Source organism: Felis catus, chromosome E3 (genome assembly GCF_018350175.1).
Source record: "Felis catus isolate Fca126 chromosome E3, F.catus_Fca126_mat1.0, whole genome shotgun sequence".
NCBI classification, from domain to species: domain Eukaryota; kingdom Metazoa; phylum Chordata; class Mammalia; order Carnivora; family Felidae; genus Felis; species Felis catus.
The window spans coordinates 8,097,299-8,112,294 of record NC_058383.1 but is presented as its reverse complement, the minus strand read 5'-3'; the positions used below and the strand labels follow the sequence as shown (position 1 = coordinate 8,112,294).

Sequence of the window (14,996 nt, the reverse complement as noted above, 5' to 3'; positions counted from 1 at the left end):
AGTAGCCTCGGGCTACGCCTTTTTTCCAGGGCGGAGCCCGAGCCCTGTACCTCCTCACAGCGGGCCGCAAGGCAGCCCCGGTCCCTCTGCCCACAGCCCCTCCCCGGAGTTGGGATCCAGGCGCACAGCCCAGGCGCCCTGCGGGCCTCTGTGCCTTCTCTGCCGGCTCCTCGCCATGGCCTCCTGGGGCCCGGGACTCCGGCTCCTGCTGGGAATCCTGCTGCTGCTGCTCCCGCCTCCTGCGACCCCTGCTTCCGACCGTCCCCGGGGCAGAGACCCGGTCAACCCAGGTGAGAGCCCCGGGAGCGGCGAGTGGATGCGGGTTTTGCGTGTCTGCCCGCAGGGTCCGGGAGGGGGGGGGTGGAGGCCTAGAGGGGTGGCCGGCCTCTCCCAAGCCCTTGGGCCCTCCGTGGGACGAATCGCGCGGCCCCTCGCCCACCTACCCTACCCCCCCACACCTCCACCCCGAGCTGGGATTTCCAGCCTCTCCATGTGAACTCATCCCGGATTCCTGGGTGTCTCTCCCACCCAGCTCTCAATTGGAGCCGAAGTTTTGGTTGAGAAGAGTTTAAGAGGGAATGGGAAAAATAAAAATAAAAATAATAGAAGGACAGGGGCAGAGTCGGAGGGAGGGCAAGGGGGCCTGCGGTGAGCGGAACTCGTGGGGCAGTGAGCTGGGTGAGCGGGTCCCGAGCGCCAATTCCCGGCTGGTGACAGAGAAGCTGCTGGTGATCACGGTGGCCACAGCCAAGACGGAAGGATACCGGCGTTTCCTGCGGTCAGCAGAGTTCTTCAACTACACAGTGCGGGTGAGGAGAGGAATGCCCTCGTGGCCTCTAGGAGGGGATTTGCTGCCCCTGGAGTGGGCTGAGGGCTGGATGCCTGGGGCCCCACGGTGAGCCTGGTCAGGAGGGCCCACCGGGCCGGCTGAGCCCTGCCCCGGCACCGCGGGTCTCCCCCCCCCCCCCCCCCACAGACCCTGGGCCTGGGACAGGAGTGGCGAGGGGGTGATGTGGCCCGAACGGTTGGTGGAGGACAGAAGGTCAGGTGGCTAAAGAAGGAAATGGAGAAATACGCTGACCGGGAGGATATGGTCATCATGTTCGTGGACAGGTAAAGGGGCTGGGGCTGGGGAACAGGGGGGAGGGGCAAGCTGGAGGGGTGGGTACGGATACCGAGGTTCCTAGTGGCTGTCCTGCTCAGGCCCCTCTTCCTCGCCCAGCTACGACGTGATTCTGGCTGGCAGCCCCTCCGAGCTGCTGAAGAAGTTCGTCCAGAGTGGGAGCCGCCTGCTCTTCTCTGCCGAGGGCTTCTGCTGGCCCGAGTGGGGGCTGGCGGAGCAGTACCCTGAGGTGGGCACGGGGAAGCGCTTCCTCAACTCTGGTGGTGAGTGGCAGAGTGCCCAAGGCTGAGGGGCCAAGAGTGGTGGGGCTCGGGATGTTCCAGGCGCCTTCGGGCTAGAGAGGGGGTGGGGACGGGTGTCTGGGACCCTAAGAGTCTCGGAGTCAGCACCTCCCCACCCCCCGCAGGGTTCATCGGCTTCGCCCCCACCATCCACCGAGTCGTCCGCCAGTGGAAGTACGAGGATGATGATGACGACCAGCTGTTCTACACACGGCTCTACCTGGACCCAGGGCTGAGGGTGGGGATGGCGGGGAGGGCGGCCCCTCTCATGTGGGCTATAGGGCTTCAGGGAGGAAGTAGAAAGAGTGGGGAATGATGGCCCGCCCGCTCCTCGGTTAACTGCCCCATCTCATCCCATGCAGGAGAAACTCAGCCTCAATCTGGATCATAAATCCCGGATCTTTCAGAACCTCAATGGGGCTTTGGGTGAGGAGAAAGGCAGCCGGAGGGGGTCGCTGTGCCTAGCATCTGTTGGACACGTACTTTGTGCCAAGGCTCTGGGTCGGGGCTCTACTTCCGTAATTTCGTTTAACCCAACAATCCTACAAAGGGAGGGTCTGTGGTTACCACCTGTCACAGGTGAGGACGCTGCCTTTCCGAGGGACTGGGGACTCGCCCCGGTCACCCAGGTAGTGTGGTGGAGCACCCCAGGGTGGCAGTAGCCTGGTCAGTACCCTCGGAGAGAGAAGGTAGCCAATCCTCGCCCCCCCTGGAGCCACAGTCCTTCACCCTCTAGAGAAGCCGGGGTCCCCCGCCCACCATATTTAGAAGCATCTGTTGCTTGGCAGCCTTGAGAGGAAGGGAGTGTAAAGCTGGCCCTTTCTTCCCCAGATGAGATAGTTTTAAAGTTTGATCGGAATCGCGTGCGTATCCGGAATGTGGCCTATGACACACTTCCCGTCGTGGTCCATGGGAACGGTCCGACTAAGGTTTATACCCACAGACCCTGCCCCTGCCCCAGTCAGACCTGCCCCCTGCCCCTGGGTACCTCCATCCCTTCTGGACAGCCATTCCTCCCCAGCCCCCGAGGCGGAGGTGATGGGAGACGGTCTAAGTGTCCATCCCTTCCCCTCCTGCCCTGTCCCCTGCCCGTCCTCCTGACTTTCCGTCCCTCTCCTGCTAGACTCCTTTGCTTCAGCCTCTCACTGCCTCTTCCAACAGCTCCAGCTGAATTACCTGGGAAACTATGTCCCTAATGGCTGGACTCCTCAGGGAGGCTGTGGGTTCTGCGGCCGGGACCGGAGGATACTCCCGGGGGGGCAGGTGAGGAGGGGTGCCGGGGTCGGGCAGGACAAGGCACTGAGGCAGGGGGTGCGGGGAGAGCATGCGGGACAGCAGTGCACGGGGCAAAGCTCTGGGGACCCCCAGGACACACCAGGGGGAGGCCTGGGCTCTCCTCTGAGCCCCAACGTGTCGTATCTTGCAGCCTCCCCCCCGGGTGCTTCTGGCCGTGTTCGTGGAACAGCCTACCCCGTTCCTGCCCCGCTTCCTGCAGCGGCTCCTGCTCCTGGACTACCCCCCTGACAGGGTCACCCTGTTCCTGCATAACAACGTGAGACGCCCCCCTGCGCAGCCTCCCAAAGGGCCCTGCCCCCACCGGATCGGCCCAGACTCCTTCCTACACCCCTTCTGCTCACCACCTTCCCCCTCCTGTTCCTCAGGCGCCATCTTTTCTGCCCTCTCTCTCCCCTCCTCCCATCTCTCCCCCCATCTCCAGGAGGTGTACCATGAGCCCCACATTGCAGACTCCTGGCCCCAGCTCCAGGGCCACTTCTCAGCTGTGAAGCTCGTGGGGCCGGAGGAGGCCCTGACCCCGGGCGAGGCCAGGGACATGGCCATGTGAGTGAGCACCGGGAGGGGCGGACGGGGGAGGGGGAAGGGACGTTGCCTCGGTCGTTCCTCTCCGTTCACCACGTGGTCTCTGCTCGGCCTCCCAGGGGCGCCCTCCCGGCCAGGAGACCCTTGGGGTCCTGGGGAGGCAAGCGCACCGCCCCCACCCCCACGGCCCCCTCCTCCCCCCGCCTGCTCCCGTCTTAGCTCATCTGTTCGTTGATCTGTCACCTCCAGGGACAGCTGTCGGCAGGACCCCGAGTGCGAATTCTACTTCAGCCTGGATGCTGACGCCGTCATCACCAACCAGCAGACCCTGCGCATCCTCATTGAAGAGAACAGGTCGCTTGCCCGGTTCGGCCGGAGGGAGCCCAGGTAGTCTCCGGGGAGCCCCCGACTTGTTCCCCGGGGACAGGGCTCACCTCTGCCCATCCACAGGAAGGTGATAGCGCCCATGCTGTCCCGCCACGGGAAGCTGTGGTCCAACTTCTGGGGAGCCCTGAGCCCCGACGAGTACTACGCTCGGTCCGAGGACTACGTGGAACTAGTGCAGCGGAAGCGAGTGTGAGTCCTGCCCCTGCCCTCTGGCCTGCGGCCACCCGCGTGCCCTCCCGAGGCCCCGCTCCCAGAGCTCCGGCGCGGCCTCCAGTCACAGTGCCACAGCTGTGGGGTGGGGGGACCGGAGCGAGACCGGGGTGGCGTGACCGGGGACGCTGCTTGGCGAGCGGGCGCCCTGGGGGAAGGGGCTCCCGGGTTGAATCGTGCCCACCTGACCCCGGTGCGGGTGCCTCCAGGGGCGTGTGGAATGTGCCCTATATATCCCAGGCGTACGTGATCCGCGGCGAGACCCTGAGGACAGAGCTGCCCCAGAGGGAGGTGTTCTCGGGCAGCGACACCGACCCGGACATGGCCTTCTGTAAGAGCCTGCGCGACAAGGTGAGTGGGGCCTGGGGGCCCCATGCTGGGGTGCTGGGAAGCAGCCGCCCATGTCTTCTCACTCTGACCCCCGACCCGGCCCCAGGGCATCTTCCTCCACCTCAGCAATCAGCAGGAATTTGGTCGCCTCCTGGCCACCTCTCGGTATGACACAGACCATCTGCACCCTGACCTCTGGCAAATCTTCGACAACCCCCTGGTAAGTGATGGGCCTCTCGCTCAGAGAACCGGCGCGCCCTTCTCTAAAGGAGGACACAGGCACACGTGCACGCGCACACACGCACAGTGCTCACCCCCGAGGTCTGCTACTGCCTGAGGACGGGCGGTCGTGGTAGTGGGGCGGGGGCTTCCTTGGGGGGGACCAGATGGCGCAAAGAGGGCACGGGTCAAAGCGCGCACCCCTCCCCTGCCGCAGGACTGGCGGGAGCAGTACATTCACGAGAACTACAGCCGGGCCCTGGAAGGGCAGGGACTCGTGGAGCAGGTGAACCCCCCCCACAGGACCCCTGACTGTCCTGGTGGCCGTTGCGCCCTGAGTCTGCCGCCTGGATTAGCGGTCTCCAAACAGACCCCCCCTCCTGGGCAGAATGCTCTGCCCGGGCAGATAAAGGCACAGGCTGAGCAGACGGGCCTTCAGCTTCCCACCCTGCCACCAATCAGAGAGGTCCTCTCTTCTCTCCTGGGACCGTTAGCATAAGGAAGCTCCAAACCCGGGGCTCCAGGACCCCCCCTGCCACCTGTGCCGTGTTCTCTGAGCCACTGCCACCTTCTCTGGCCCAGCCTTTCCTGGCCCAGCGCTGGCCATGGCCTGTCCCCACGCTCGGGTCCCCAGGTCCCCGGCTTCTCTCGTCCCCCGGCTTCCCTTTCTGCTCCTGGCCTTTTCTCCGCTCTGTTGGCTTCTCCCCGAGAGGTCACCGAGCATCCTGCTGGCCCTGTTGCTCCTCTCCTGTCTTCTCAGCCGTGTCCAGACGTGTACTGGTTCCCGCTGCTGTCAGACCAGATGTGCGACGAGCTGGTGGAGGAAATGGAGCATTACGGCCAGTGGTCAGGAGGCCGGCATGAGGTGAGGGGGGCTGGGTAGTGAGGAGGGAGGGCTCCCCGAGGAGGGAGGTGTGGCCGGGAGCCAGGGACATGGAATCAAGAGAGTGGCACCAAAGAGGGGTCCCCAAGGGGGAGAGGACCCACAGAGGGCACAACTGTGTTCATTCATTCATTCATTCATTCAAGAAACACTAACCGGGCAGGCAAGTCCCAGGTGCCGCCACTGACCTAGGCGGTGTGGTGCACTGGGCGGTGCTGGCCGAGCCCCCCTGCACCTCACCCGCTATAGTCAGTGGCAGGAGCTACTTCTGAAGGCTGCGCCCGGCAGCCCAGATGCTGTGGGAGTCATGGGGGGGGGGGGGGCTCTCGGCCCAGACACGGGGGATCCGAGGGGCTTCGCGGAAGAGATGACGTCTTCACTGAGACACAGAGGGCCTGCAGGAGCGAGTCAGGCTGAGTGGGCGAGGCTTCCAGACCCAGGTTCCACGAGCTTTAAGGTCCGAGAGGAAGGGGGAGGCTGGCACCGCCCCGTTGGGGCTCAGTGCCGGCCGCCCACAGGACTCAAGGCTTGCTGGAGGCTACGAGAACGTGCCCACCGTAGACATCCACATGAAGCAGGTGGGCTATGAGGACCAGTGGCTGCAGCTGCTGAGGACGTACGTGGGGCCCATGACAGAGAGCCTGTTCCCAGGCTACCACACCAAGGTGGGCCGCTGCCCCCTGCCCCGCCTCCACCTTCCCACACCCCGGTCCTGGCTGGAAGTCTCCACGCAGCGCCCTTTGGGCCTTGGTAGCGTCTGGAGGCCCGCGGAAAGGGATACCGCAGGAGGGTAGCCGGGGGCGGGGGGCAGTTAGCAGCGACACCCCTGCAGCCCCGCCCCCTCCCCCCCCCGGACAGGGCCTTCACCCCCTCAGAAGTGCCCCCCCCCCCCCACAGCCGCACTTCCAGCCTGTTCTCTCACGGCCCCCCGCAGACCCGGGCGGTGATGAACTTTGTGGTCCGCTACCGGCCAGATGAGCAGCCGTCTCTGCGGCCCCATCACGACTCCTCCACCTTCACTCTCAACGTCGCCCTCAACCACAAGGGCCTGGATTATGAAGTGAGCCCGTACCGCCGGGGGCCCTCCGCACACGCATGCGCGCGCACACACTCTGCCCCTGGACCTTGCCCTCCCGCCCCTGACACCGTTCAGTGTCAGCCTGCCCCCCCCCCCCCCCCCCCCATGTCCTCTTCCGGCTCTGCCGGGCTGCCCGCCCCGCCCTTCTGGGCCTCCCTTGTCTGCCTCTCACCCCCTTGTGGCTGTCTGCCCCCCAGGCCCCCTCCCCCTCCCCCTCCCCCTCCCCTGTATGCTCACGCTCCACTTCTGTCCCCCGTCCTCTTCCAGGGAGGTGGCTGCCGCTTCTTGCGCTACGACTGCATAGTCTCCTCCCCACGGAAGGGCTGGGGGCTCCTGCATCCTGGCCGCCTCACCCACTACCACGAGGGGCTGCCCACCACTCGGGGCACTCGCTACATCATGGTGTCCTTTGTCGACCCCTGACACTCAACCACTCTGCCAGACCTGCCCTGCCGCTGTGCCTTCCCGGGGGGGCCCCCTCCGTGGAAGGGGGTCTGTCTGGCGCCTCGCTTCCTGAGCGGATGTTCGGTGTGCCTGGGACTGAATGTGTCGCCTCCCCCCCTCCCCCAACACGCGGCCCTCTCAGGAAGCTCCTGGAGCCCCCCCCTTGCCCCTCCCCACAGTCCCCAAGGACCCCTGGGGAGAAGGCTTTGAGGGCTCCCCGTGTGATAAATTATTGTTTCTCACCCTCTCAATAAAGGAGGATTTGTAAGCCTTGAGTCCCTGTAAGTCTCTCGCCTCCCTACTGACCCCAGATCCCTCCTGCCACCAGAGAAGAGGGGACGCCAAAGACAAACACCAGAGAAGAGGAAAAGGCAGAAGCAGATGGTAGAGCAGTGTGGGAACCTGGAAACTTCCGTGGATCCCGTATCTGTCTCCCCCCGCCTCTTTTTTTTTTAATGTTTTATTTTCTTTATTTTGAGAGACAGAGCGCAAGTGGGGGGAAGGGCAGAGAGAGAGGGAGACACAGAATCCGAAGCAGGCTCCAGGCTCCGAGCTGTCAGCACAGAACCCAATGCCGGGTTCGAACCCACCAACGCGAGATCGTGACCTGAGCCGAAGTCGAACGCTTAACCGACTGAACCACCCTGGCGCCCCAAGCCTGCCTTCTTGATGGGTGGGGCTGGTCACCCCTCCATGTGGACTGAGCATCTCTCTGGCCATACTTCTCAGCACATCTCCCCCCCGGTCTCCCTGCAGACGGAAGACGGCTGAGTAAGGACGGGAGAAAATACCTCCTGGTGAGGTCCCTGGAGGGGGAAACCCGCACGAGAGTGAATCAGGGGACAGGGACAGAAACGATGTGTCAGTCTGTGGCACTGGAAGACGCTGGTTCATCCTGTCTCGTGCACTGAGCACCCCCTATCTGCTGGGCACTTGTCAGCTGTGCTGATGGGAACCAGACCTGTCTTCTGGTTGCTTACAGCCTGGGGGAGACCTCAGTCAGAAAATCACCATGAGGGATGAAAGTGGGAACGTCTTTTATGCTAGGAGAGCGAGCGAGTGATAGAGGCACCGAATGGGGCCTGTGTCAGACTCTTCTAAAGAAGTGATATTCCTGGGACGCCTGGGTGGCTCAGTCGGTTGAGCGTCCGACTTCAGCTCAGGTCACGACCTCACGGTTTGTGAGTTCGAGCCCCGTGTCAGGCTCTGTGCTGACAGCTCAGGGCCTGGAGCCTGCTTCAGATTCTGTGTCTCTGTCTCTCTCTCTCTCTCTCTCAAAAACAAATAAACACTAAAAAAATTTTTTTTCTTAATTTAAGAAGTGTCATTCCCTGACCTGGAGAAGCTAGCAGTCCACAGCTCTGGCCAGTGTTGGGGGGAGGACCATGGCAATGTGAGGCACCCTTGGAGGGTGTGCTCTTCGGGGCTCACCAATCATTGGCCTTTGCCAAAAAACCCTTCCCTCTGGGATGTCTCCCCCATGGAGGCCTGAGCTACTCCTTAGGGGCCGGCCAGGGCTACTAAAGAGTTTTCTAACTGTTCTCACTCGTGTGGGGAGCTCTGCCATTGGTGATACCCGCTTTCCCAGACCTCTGTCAGCCTGGCTATTCACAAAGGCCCAAGGCCCAAACACCTTCCTCACCCCCAGGCTCCTGGCCACACTCCTGGGCATTTCTGTTTGGTCCTATTGGTCACAGGAGTGACCTATTGGGTTCACAGGAGGTCCTATTGGGTTCACAGAGTGGTTAACTCTTCATCCTGGGGCTCACAAGGGTACAGTGTGCAGCAAAGAGGGTGGAAACGGGCCGAACCAGGACCAAGGGCCAGGGCTGGTGGGCTGGACCATGAGGAGAGTACTTAAGAGCCCATGGCAGCCCCTGTGGGATCACCCCTCCACAGCGTGCCGGCCTCCTGCAGGGTCTCCAAGCGGTGGCCGTCCTTCAGCGGATCTTCTTTTGGGGCTCGGTGAGTGAGTCCCAGCATCTGGCACCCACTTTCCCCTTTCCAGGAGGGAGGCAGGGCCGGGATCTCTGGGGGCCCTTGAAGGCATAGAAGGAATGAGCCGGGACAGAAGGGCCTGAAACCATGCAACAGGCAAGAGGGGGTCCTGAGTATCACCCCCTGCCGCTCCATTCTACAGCCCAGGTGTGCCCGGCCGCACTCATCCCCGCGATCCTAGGCAGAGCCTGGATCTTAGCCCTCCTCTACCTGGTCTGGCTCTCTGGAGACAGGGACTGGCCACACGCAGGAGGCCACTGCTCTGCCTGGGTGGGCAACTGGGCCATCTGGAGACATTTCCAAGATGGCTTTCCTGTCTTGGTGAGGGGCACCCAGGAACAGTGTGCCGCGTGGGGGCAAGGCTTTGGAACCGACTCTTCTCTGGTCACCCCTGAAAGTCTGATCTCACTGCCAGGATGGGGGTATGTTCCCTGCAGAAGCCAGCAACTTCTGCACAGAGACCACGGGCTTCTTGGGCCTCTTTCCAGGCCTCTGGCCGCACCTGCTCAGGCTGTCAGGTTGGTTCCACCTCCCTAGCTTCCGGGACTACACCATGTGTAGTGGTGAGGAGGGGGCAGGTCAGCCTCAGCACCCCCCAGTCCTAGCTGGCGACTCCTACTTCAACCTCCTGCCCTGGGGCGTGGGGGGGGGGGCCTCTGGGTCCCAGCTCTACCTGCCTGGTGTCCTCCTACCCCTTTTCTCAAGGACCCAGGCATCAGGCCCCCTGCCTCTGCCCTCACCCCAGGTTTGCTGTCCTCTGACAAGGCCAGCGCCGCCTATCTGCTGTCCCGGCCTGAGGTCGGCCAGGTGGCAGTCCTGGCCGCGGGAGGGCCCCTGGAAGCGCTGGACCCCAAAGCGAGTGCGCTAACCTTGCGGATCCGGAATCAGAAGGGGTTTGTCAAGTTGGCACTGAGGAAGCGGCCAGTGGCCGGGCGGGACACCCGCGGGCTGCCCTGTCCGGGAGGAGTGCAGAGGGCCGGCCCCGGTCAGGGATGGGGGTGGGGGGTGGGAGGGTGAGGGACTCAGAGTCAGGCATGCCCCCTCGCTCTCCTGGGGCCTGTCTTCTCTCTCGGGGAGAACCAGCTCTTCCAGCAGTTCCCGAGCCCTCCGGGCTCTTGGCGCTGAGAGCGCAGGAGGCGCCGAGGCCGCTGCTGAGGGTCGCCCTGAGGCTGTTCCACGGGTGCCTGCGTCTCCTCCCGCCCTTTCGCACGCCCCCCGGCACCGGCGGGGAGCCCCGGCCTCGGCCCACTCCTCCCCCCGCCCGCGCACCGGCTCCCCCCCGGAGCTCGGGCCCCGCGCGCTCCCAGCTCCGGGAGGTGAAGGTCCCCGGCTGCGGGCCGCACCTCTGCCGCGCCGGCTCCACCCACCCCCCTCCCCCACAGGCTGGCCTTAGGCGACTGCTCCGGGCCTGAACTCCGTCCCTCACCGTCGGGCGGGTGGGCGGGAAGGGGACGGGATGAGGGAGCCAGCGACCGCCCCTCTCACCTCCCGTTCTGCCCGCAGTGCCCCCCCCCACCGCCCCACCCCCCAATCCTGCCGTCCGTTGCTCGCGGCCCAGCGGGGCGCAGGTGGACGCGCTGCCCGCGCTCTAGGTGGAGAGGCTCACGCAGCTGTTCCAGGAGCACAAGGCGCGCTGCGCCTTCCCCGCCCACCCGCCCCTCGCCTTCCCCAGGGCACGCAGGTCCCCGCGGCGACTTGGGGAGGGGAGGGAAATTAAACGTGGGAACAGAGCCGCAACGTGTGCGTGTTCGTGCGTGTTCCTGCGCGGCAGTGCCTCCGGATGACCTTGACACCCCCGGAGACCTGCTCTCCGGGACGCGCGCTTGGAGAGCGCACGGCCTCGGCGGGGGCTTCTGGCCACGGCGGGCCGGCGGCGGGGGCCCAGTCGGCGGGCTCCCCAGCTTCTCCTGAGACTCCTTTCCACAACCGACGCCCCACCTCCCTCGCACACTTCCTGTCGCCTCCCACCTCCACCCCGAGGACCTCCTTGCAAGTTCAAAGATCATGCTGGAGACTGGCGCTTCGGATCCAAGATCTCCCCAGTGCACTCCACAAACGCGCACAACACACCCGCGGTTCCGAGGGGGCCCCGAGGGCTTGGCCTTCTCGGGAGAAAGCCATCCCGTCGGTGCCCAAACCTTCCTGGTTTGTGCTCGGGCGCCTGGAGCCCCGCTGGCAGAGGGGAGCTACTGGCAGAGGAGTCTCCGACGCCCCCGCTGCGCCTCGCCATGAAAACCGTGCGGAAGCAGTGGCGGGAAGCAATAAGCGCCTACCAATTCGTGCTGTCTTTCCTCTTCATGGGTGAGAGGCCTGCTGGCCTGCGGTCCCCAAGGAGAGCAGGGAGGGGGGGCAGGAAAGCTAGAGCCCCCCTTGCAAAGGGAGCAGGAGAGAGCCAGAGGTGGCTGGCTGCACCAGGGCGATCGGAGCGGGGAGGAGAGCAGGCGCTGGGTGCGATGGCCCAGCTTCAAAAGCGAAGTGACTTTTCTTTCTCATCTTTCACCCAGGTCCTTTCTTCTCCCTTCTCCTCCTCTTCCTCCTCTTCACTCCACTCTGGTCTTTCTCTGTGCTCTACTTGGTGTGGTTCTTCCTGGACTGGGACACTCCCAACCGAGGTGAGCGCGGCGGGACTTGCACTGGGGGAGGAAGAAAGGTGGCTGAGCGCCCCAGGCGTTCTTCCACCCACCTCTCTGCCCCAAGGTGGAAGGCGCTTTGCTTTCATGAAAACCTGGAGTATGTGGAAAGAGCTAAGGGATTATTTTCCGGTCAAGGTGAGAGGTCACCATCCACAGAGACTCTCTGCCTCCTCCCTCTCCCCCCACCCTCACCCCCCACACCCGCTCACCCCTGCCTATGCACCCCTGGGCTTTCTAAACTCAGACAATGGGGCATGCGGAAGGGGGGCCGAATGGTGTTCCAGAGTAGCCCCCGCCCCTGCTGTTGGCCCAGGGAGGACCTTGAACTCTGAAGCCTGCTTGGGGTGGAGGGAGACTCTTTTCATCTGCTCTCTTGCCGTCCACGCCTCTTCCTCCTCCTCCTGCCCGACGCCCCCAAGCTGGTGAAAACAGCAGAGCTGCCCCCGGACCGGAACTATGTGATCGGTGGTCACCCACACGGGATCATGAGCGTGGGAATTTTCACTAATTTCAACACGGAGATGAACGGCTTCTCCAAGCACTTCCCCGGGATTCGGCTCACGTCGGTGGGACTGAGCTTCATCTTCTACTTCCCGATCTACCGAGACTATGTCTCGTCCTACGGTGAGGCGCCCCTCCCCCACCCGAGGCAGACTGCCTCCCACCCGGCCAGCTGATTGGGAAGTGGAAGATGAAGCCAGGCCTGGCACCCAGCGGTAATGTTGGCCGGGCTCACAGTAGGTGGCAAGGAGTAGCTTTGGGGCAAGTGTCCTGCCTCCTTGCGGGGAGAGGCACTATAGGTCACACTGACACGGGCACGGGACAGCAGACTTCGAAGGAATGGGGGTGTGGGGCTCACGCGCCAAAAGGGTGAGCGAGGGGCCAGGCAGCCCGGGAGCCCGTGGTGATTGCTCCCCACCTCGACATGCATGCAGGAATTTGTTCTGTGAATCAGAGGAGCCTGGACTTTATTCTCTCTCAGCCCCAGCCAGGGCAGGCTGTGGTCATCATAATTGGGGGCGCCCAGGAGGCCCTGTATGCAATCCCAGGGACGCACCACCTCGTTCTGCGGAATCGCAAAGGCTTCGTGCGCCTGGCACTGAGACACGGGTGAGTGGGGCGCAAGTGCCCAGCCCGGGGGTGCTGGTGAATTTTGCATTGCATCTGGGGGCCCACGCTCTCTGTCCCTACATATCCAGGTCCCTGTAGCTGGGCCTCTGTGTCCCCAGAGCCCACACTGTGCCCTGCGTATTGGCTTCTCATGTCAGCACTTTTTTTTTTAATGTTTATTTATTTTTGAGAGAGACACACACACACACACACACACACACACACACACACACACACACACACGGAGACAGTGTGAGTGAGGAAGGGGCAGAGAGAGACAGAGACACAGAATCCGAAGCAGGCTCCAGGCTCTGAGCTGTCTGCATAGAGCCCGACGCGGGGTTTGAACTCACAAGCCTCCAGATTGTGACCTGAGCTGAAGTCGGGGGCTCAACAGACTGAGCACCCCCCCACCATCCGCCCCGGCCGGCACCCCCTCTCATGTCAACACTTGAGGGTTTTCTCTGTTTCAACACCATATCCACTTTCGGCCAGTCTTCCCTCTCTGAAAGAGGCAGGATCATAGCTCGAGTAGCAGGACCTTGTGCTCAGAAGCCCCGGGTTCAAATCCCTTTCTGACTCTACCTCAAAGGCGAGACCTCGGACATGTTTCTTTACTTGCGAAATAGGACTAATCCCTAATTTTACAACGATATTGTGGTTGCAAAGATTAGATAAGAAAATGTGTACAGTCGACTCTTGAACAACACAGGTTTGAGCTGCACGGGTCCCCTCTGCATGGGTATTTTTAAAACATTTTTTTAAGTTTATTTATTTATTTTGAGAGAGCGAGAGCAGGGGAGGTGCAGCCATGGAGGGGGACAGAAGATCCGAAGCAGGCTCCGTGCTGACAGCTGAGAACCCAGTGCGGGGCTTGAACTCACAAACAGTGAGATCATGACCTGAGCCAAAGTTGGACGCTCAACCGGCTGAGCCCCCCGGGCGCCCCTTAATAGCACTTTCTTTCCTCTAGCTCACTTTATGGTAAAAATCCAGTAGAAAGAACAGGTACAAGTGTGTGTTAATCGACTGTTCGTGTCACCGGTCATGCCGTTCGGACTTGAGTTTTGGGGCAGCTGTATGAGGAGTTTTGTCTGTACCAGGGTGGGGGGTCAGGGCCCCCTAAGCGCCATGTGGTTCGAGGCTCAGCTGGGGAGGAAGGCCCGGTACGCAATCATTTCTCAAGAATTGTGAGTCCTTTCTTCCAGATCTTTCTTGGTCATTTGCTCGAAAAGGCCTCGGGAAGGGGAGCCAGGCGTGGGAGGGATTTGCAGCCCCGTCTGGGGGCTCCCCGAGAGCCGCTGGCCCGAACACGCCTCCTCTCTCTTGCTGTCCCTGCTCAGCGCCTCCCTGGTGCCCGCGTACTCCTTTGGAGAGAATGATATCTTCCATCTGAAGGCTTTTGCCCCCGGCTCCTGGCAATACCTGTGCCAGGTTGCCTTCAAGAAGCTCACGAGCTACTCGCCTTGCATCTTCTGGGGTCGCGGACTCTTCTCGGCCAACTCCTGGGGCCTGCTGCCCTTTGCCAGGCCCATCACCACCGTGGGTGAGCGCCCGTCTCGGGGGGGGGGGGGGGGGGAGGAGAGCGGCCGTCAGCTGTACGGGCAATCCCGCACCTCACCCCGTCTGCCCTCTCCCTGCAGTGGGCCGCCCCATTCCGGTGCCCCGGATCCTCTGCCCCACCGAGGAGGAGGTCAGCCACTACCACACGCTCTACATGCAGGCTCTGGAGACACTGTTTGAGGAGCACAAGGAAACCTGTGGCGTCCCTGCCTCAACTCACCTCACCTTTGTCTAGCCTCTTCCCCGCCCCCCAGCCCCCAGCCCCCTGGGACCTCCACCTATGGCCAGCTGTACCACTCCAATAAAAGCTGCTTCTCTCCCTCCACTGCTTTGTAGAACCGGCTGCCTGCAGGGCTCACGCTGTGCCTCCGTGGGTAACCCGCCCCCACTCTCACGTGCCACGGAGCTGCTCTAGTATCTTTTTTTTTTTTTTTTAACATTGATCCATTTTTGAGAGACGGAGAAAACATGTGAGCGGGGGAGGGGCAGAGAGAGAGAGAGGGAGACACAGAATCCGAAGCAGGCTTCAAGCTTCGAGCTGTCAGCACAGAGCCCGACGCGGGGCTCGAACCCACGAACCACGAGATCATGACCTGAGCCAAAGTCGGACGCTTAACAGGCTAAGCCACCCAGACGCCCCTGGAGCTGCTGCCTTAGATTGGGTGTCAGAATCCTGAATTCTCCTCCCGGCAAGACTTAATCCTGCTGCAGGATCGTGCATAGGTTTCTTTCCTTTGCTGAGCCCTTTTATCTCTGTGAATGAAGGCATCTGCTTCGCGGAGAGCCGCAGGGTCTCAGGATTGAGTTGAGGAGGGTGGCTCTTGCGGGGGTGGGGGGGGGCGTGCTAGGCGTTGCAGGGTGGGCTGCAGAAGACAGGATGCCTGGCGCAAGAGCGTGAGCAAATGCTGAGCTTGGTCGA

The 14,996-nt window shown here is 62.7% G+C and overlaps 2 protein-coding genes and 1 long non-coding RNA gene across 8 annotated transcripts; 2 read left to right on the top strand and 1 right to left on the bottom strand.

Moving 5' to 3' along the window:
• Positions 1-110: 110 nt before the first annotated feature.
• Positions 111-7,048, top strand: PLOD3 (procollagen-lysine,2-oxoglutarate 5-dioxygenase 3). 4 transcript variants are annotated; one of them, XM_023246290.2, is made up of 19 exons: positions 111-290; positions 718-809; positions 977-1,113; positions 1,223-1,386; positions 1,530-1,642; positions 1,767-1,830; positions 2,236-2,333; positions 2,566-2,667; positions 2,831-2,956; positions 3,122-3,243; positions 3,472-3,576; positions 3,673-3,798; positions 4,029-4,170; positions 4,256-4,369; positions 4,586-4,654; positions 5,129-5,233; positions 5,770-5,916; positions 6,186-6,315; positions 6,597-7,048. In XM_023246290.2, exons 1-19 carry the CDS (start codon positions 176-178, stop codon positions 7,025-7,027), a joined length of 2,502 nt encoding a protein of 833 aa, XP_023102058.2. In that variant the 5' UTR covers positions 111-175; the 3' UTR covers positions 7,028-7,048. The 4 variants fall into 4 exon arrangements, with proteins under 4 accessions (XP_023102058.2, XP_023102059.1, XP_044903272.1 ...); XM_023246291.2 differs by having other exon boundaries at positions 6,186-6,311; positions 6,597-6,886; XM_045047337.1 differs by lacking the exon at positions 111-290 and having other exon boundaries at positions 579-809.
• LOC111558218 lies at positions 552-4,145 on the bottom strand. Of its 3 annotated transcripts, none has more exons than XR_002738808.2 (6): positions 4,004-4,145; positions 3,657-3,778; positions 3,466-3,559; positions 1,888-1,946; positions 1,176-1,457; positions 552-773 (listed from the first exon to the last, which is right to left on the bottom strand). It is a non-coding gene; the product is annotated as an uncharacterized LOC111558218 (long non-coding RNA). The 3 variants fall into 3 exon arrangements; XR_006590881.1 differs by having other exon boundaries at positions 1,176-1,408; XR_002738809.2 differs by lacking the exon at positions 1,888-1,946.
• A 3,562-nt stretch (positions 7,049-10,610) lies between the features above and the next one.
• On the top strand, positions 10,611-14,402 carry MOGAT3 (monoacylglycerol O-acyltransferase 3). Its single transcript, XM_006942010.5, has 7 exons — positions 10,611-11,072; positions 11,276-11,383; positions 11,469-11,539; positions 11,824-12,028; positions 12,340-12,514; positions 13,858-14,060; positions 14,158-14,402. Exons 1-7 carry the CDS (start codon positions 11,000-11,002, stop codon positions 14,310-14,312), a joined length of 990 nt encoding a protein of 329 aa, XP_006942072.1. The 5' UTR covers positions 10,611-10,999; the 3' UTR covers positions 14,313-14,402.
• Positions 14,403-14,996: the final 594 nt, after the last annotated feature.

What these genes read in the sequence shown, in the direction of transcription:
- PLOD3 (XM_045047337.1), top strand. Translation starts at nt 579, where the DNA reads ATGGGAAAAATAAAAATAAAAATAATAGAAGGACAGGGGCAGAGTCGG. An exon ending in ATCCTCATTGAAGAGAACAG is followed by an intron (nt 3,577 to 3,672) that starts GTCGCTTGCCCG and finishes GCCCATCCACAG; the next exon opens with GAAGGTGATAGCGCCCATGC. An exon ending in TCCCAGGCTACCACACCAAG is followed by an intron (nt 5,917 to 6,185) that starts GTGGGCCGCTGC and finishes GGCCCCCCGCAG; the next exon opens with ACCCGGGCGGTGATGAACTT.
- MOGAT3 (XM_006942010.5), top strand. Translation starts at nt 11,000, where the DNA reads ATGAAAACCGTGCGGAAGCAGTGGCGGGAAGCAATAAGCGCCTACCAA. An exon ending in CTGGGACACTCCCAACCGAG is followed by an intron (nt 11,384 to 11,468) that starts GTGAGCGCGGCG and finishes CTCTGCCCCAAG; the next exon opens with GTGGAAGGCGCTTTGCTTTC. An exon ending in AGACTATGTCTCGTCCTACG is followed by an intron (nt 12,029 to 12,339) that starts GTGAGGCGCCCC and finishes ACATGCATGCAG; the next exon opens with GAATTTGTTCTGTGAATCAG.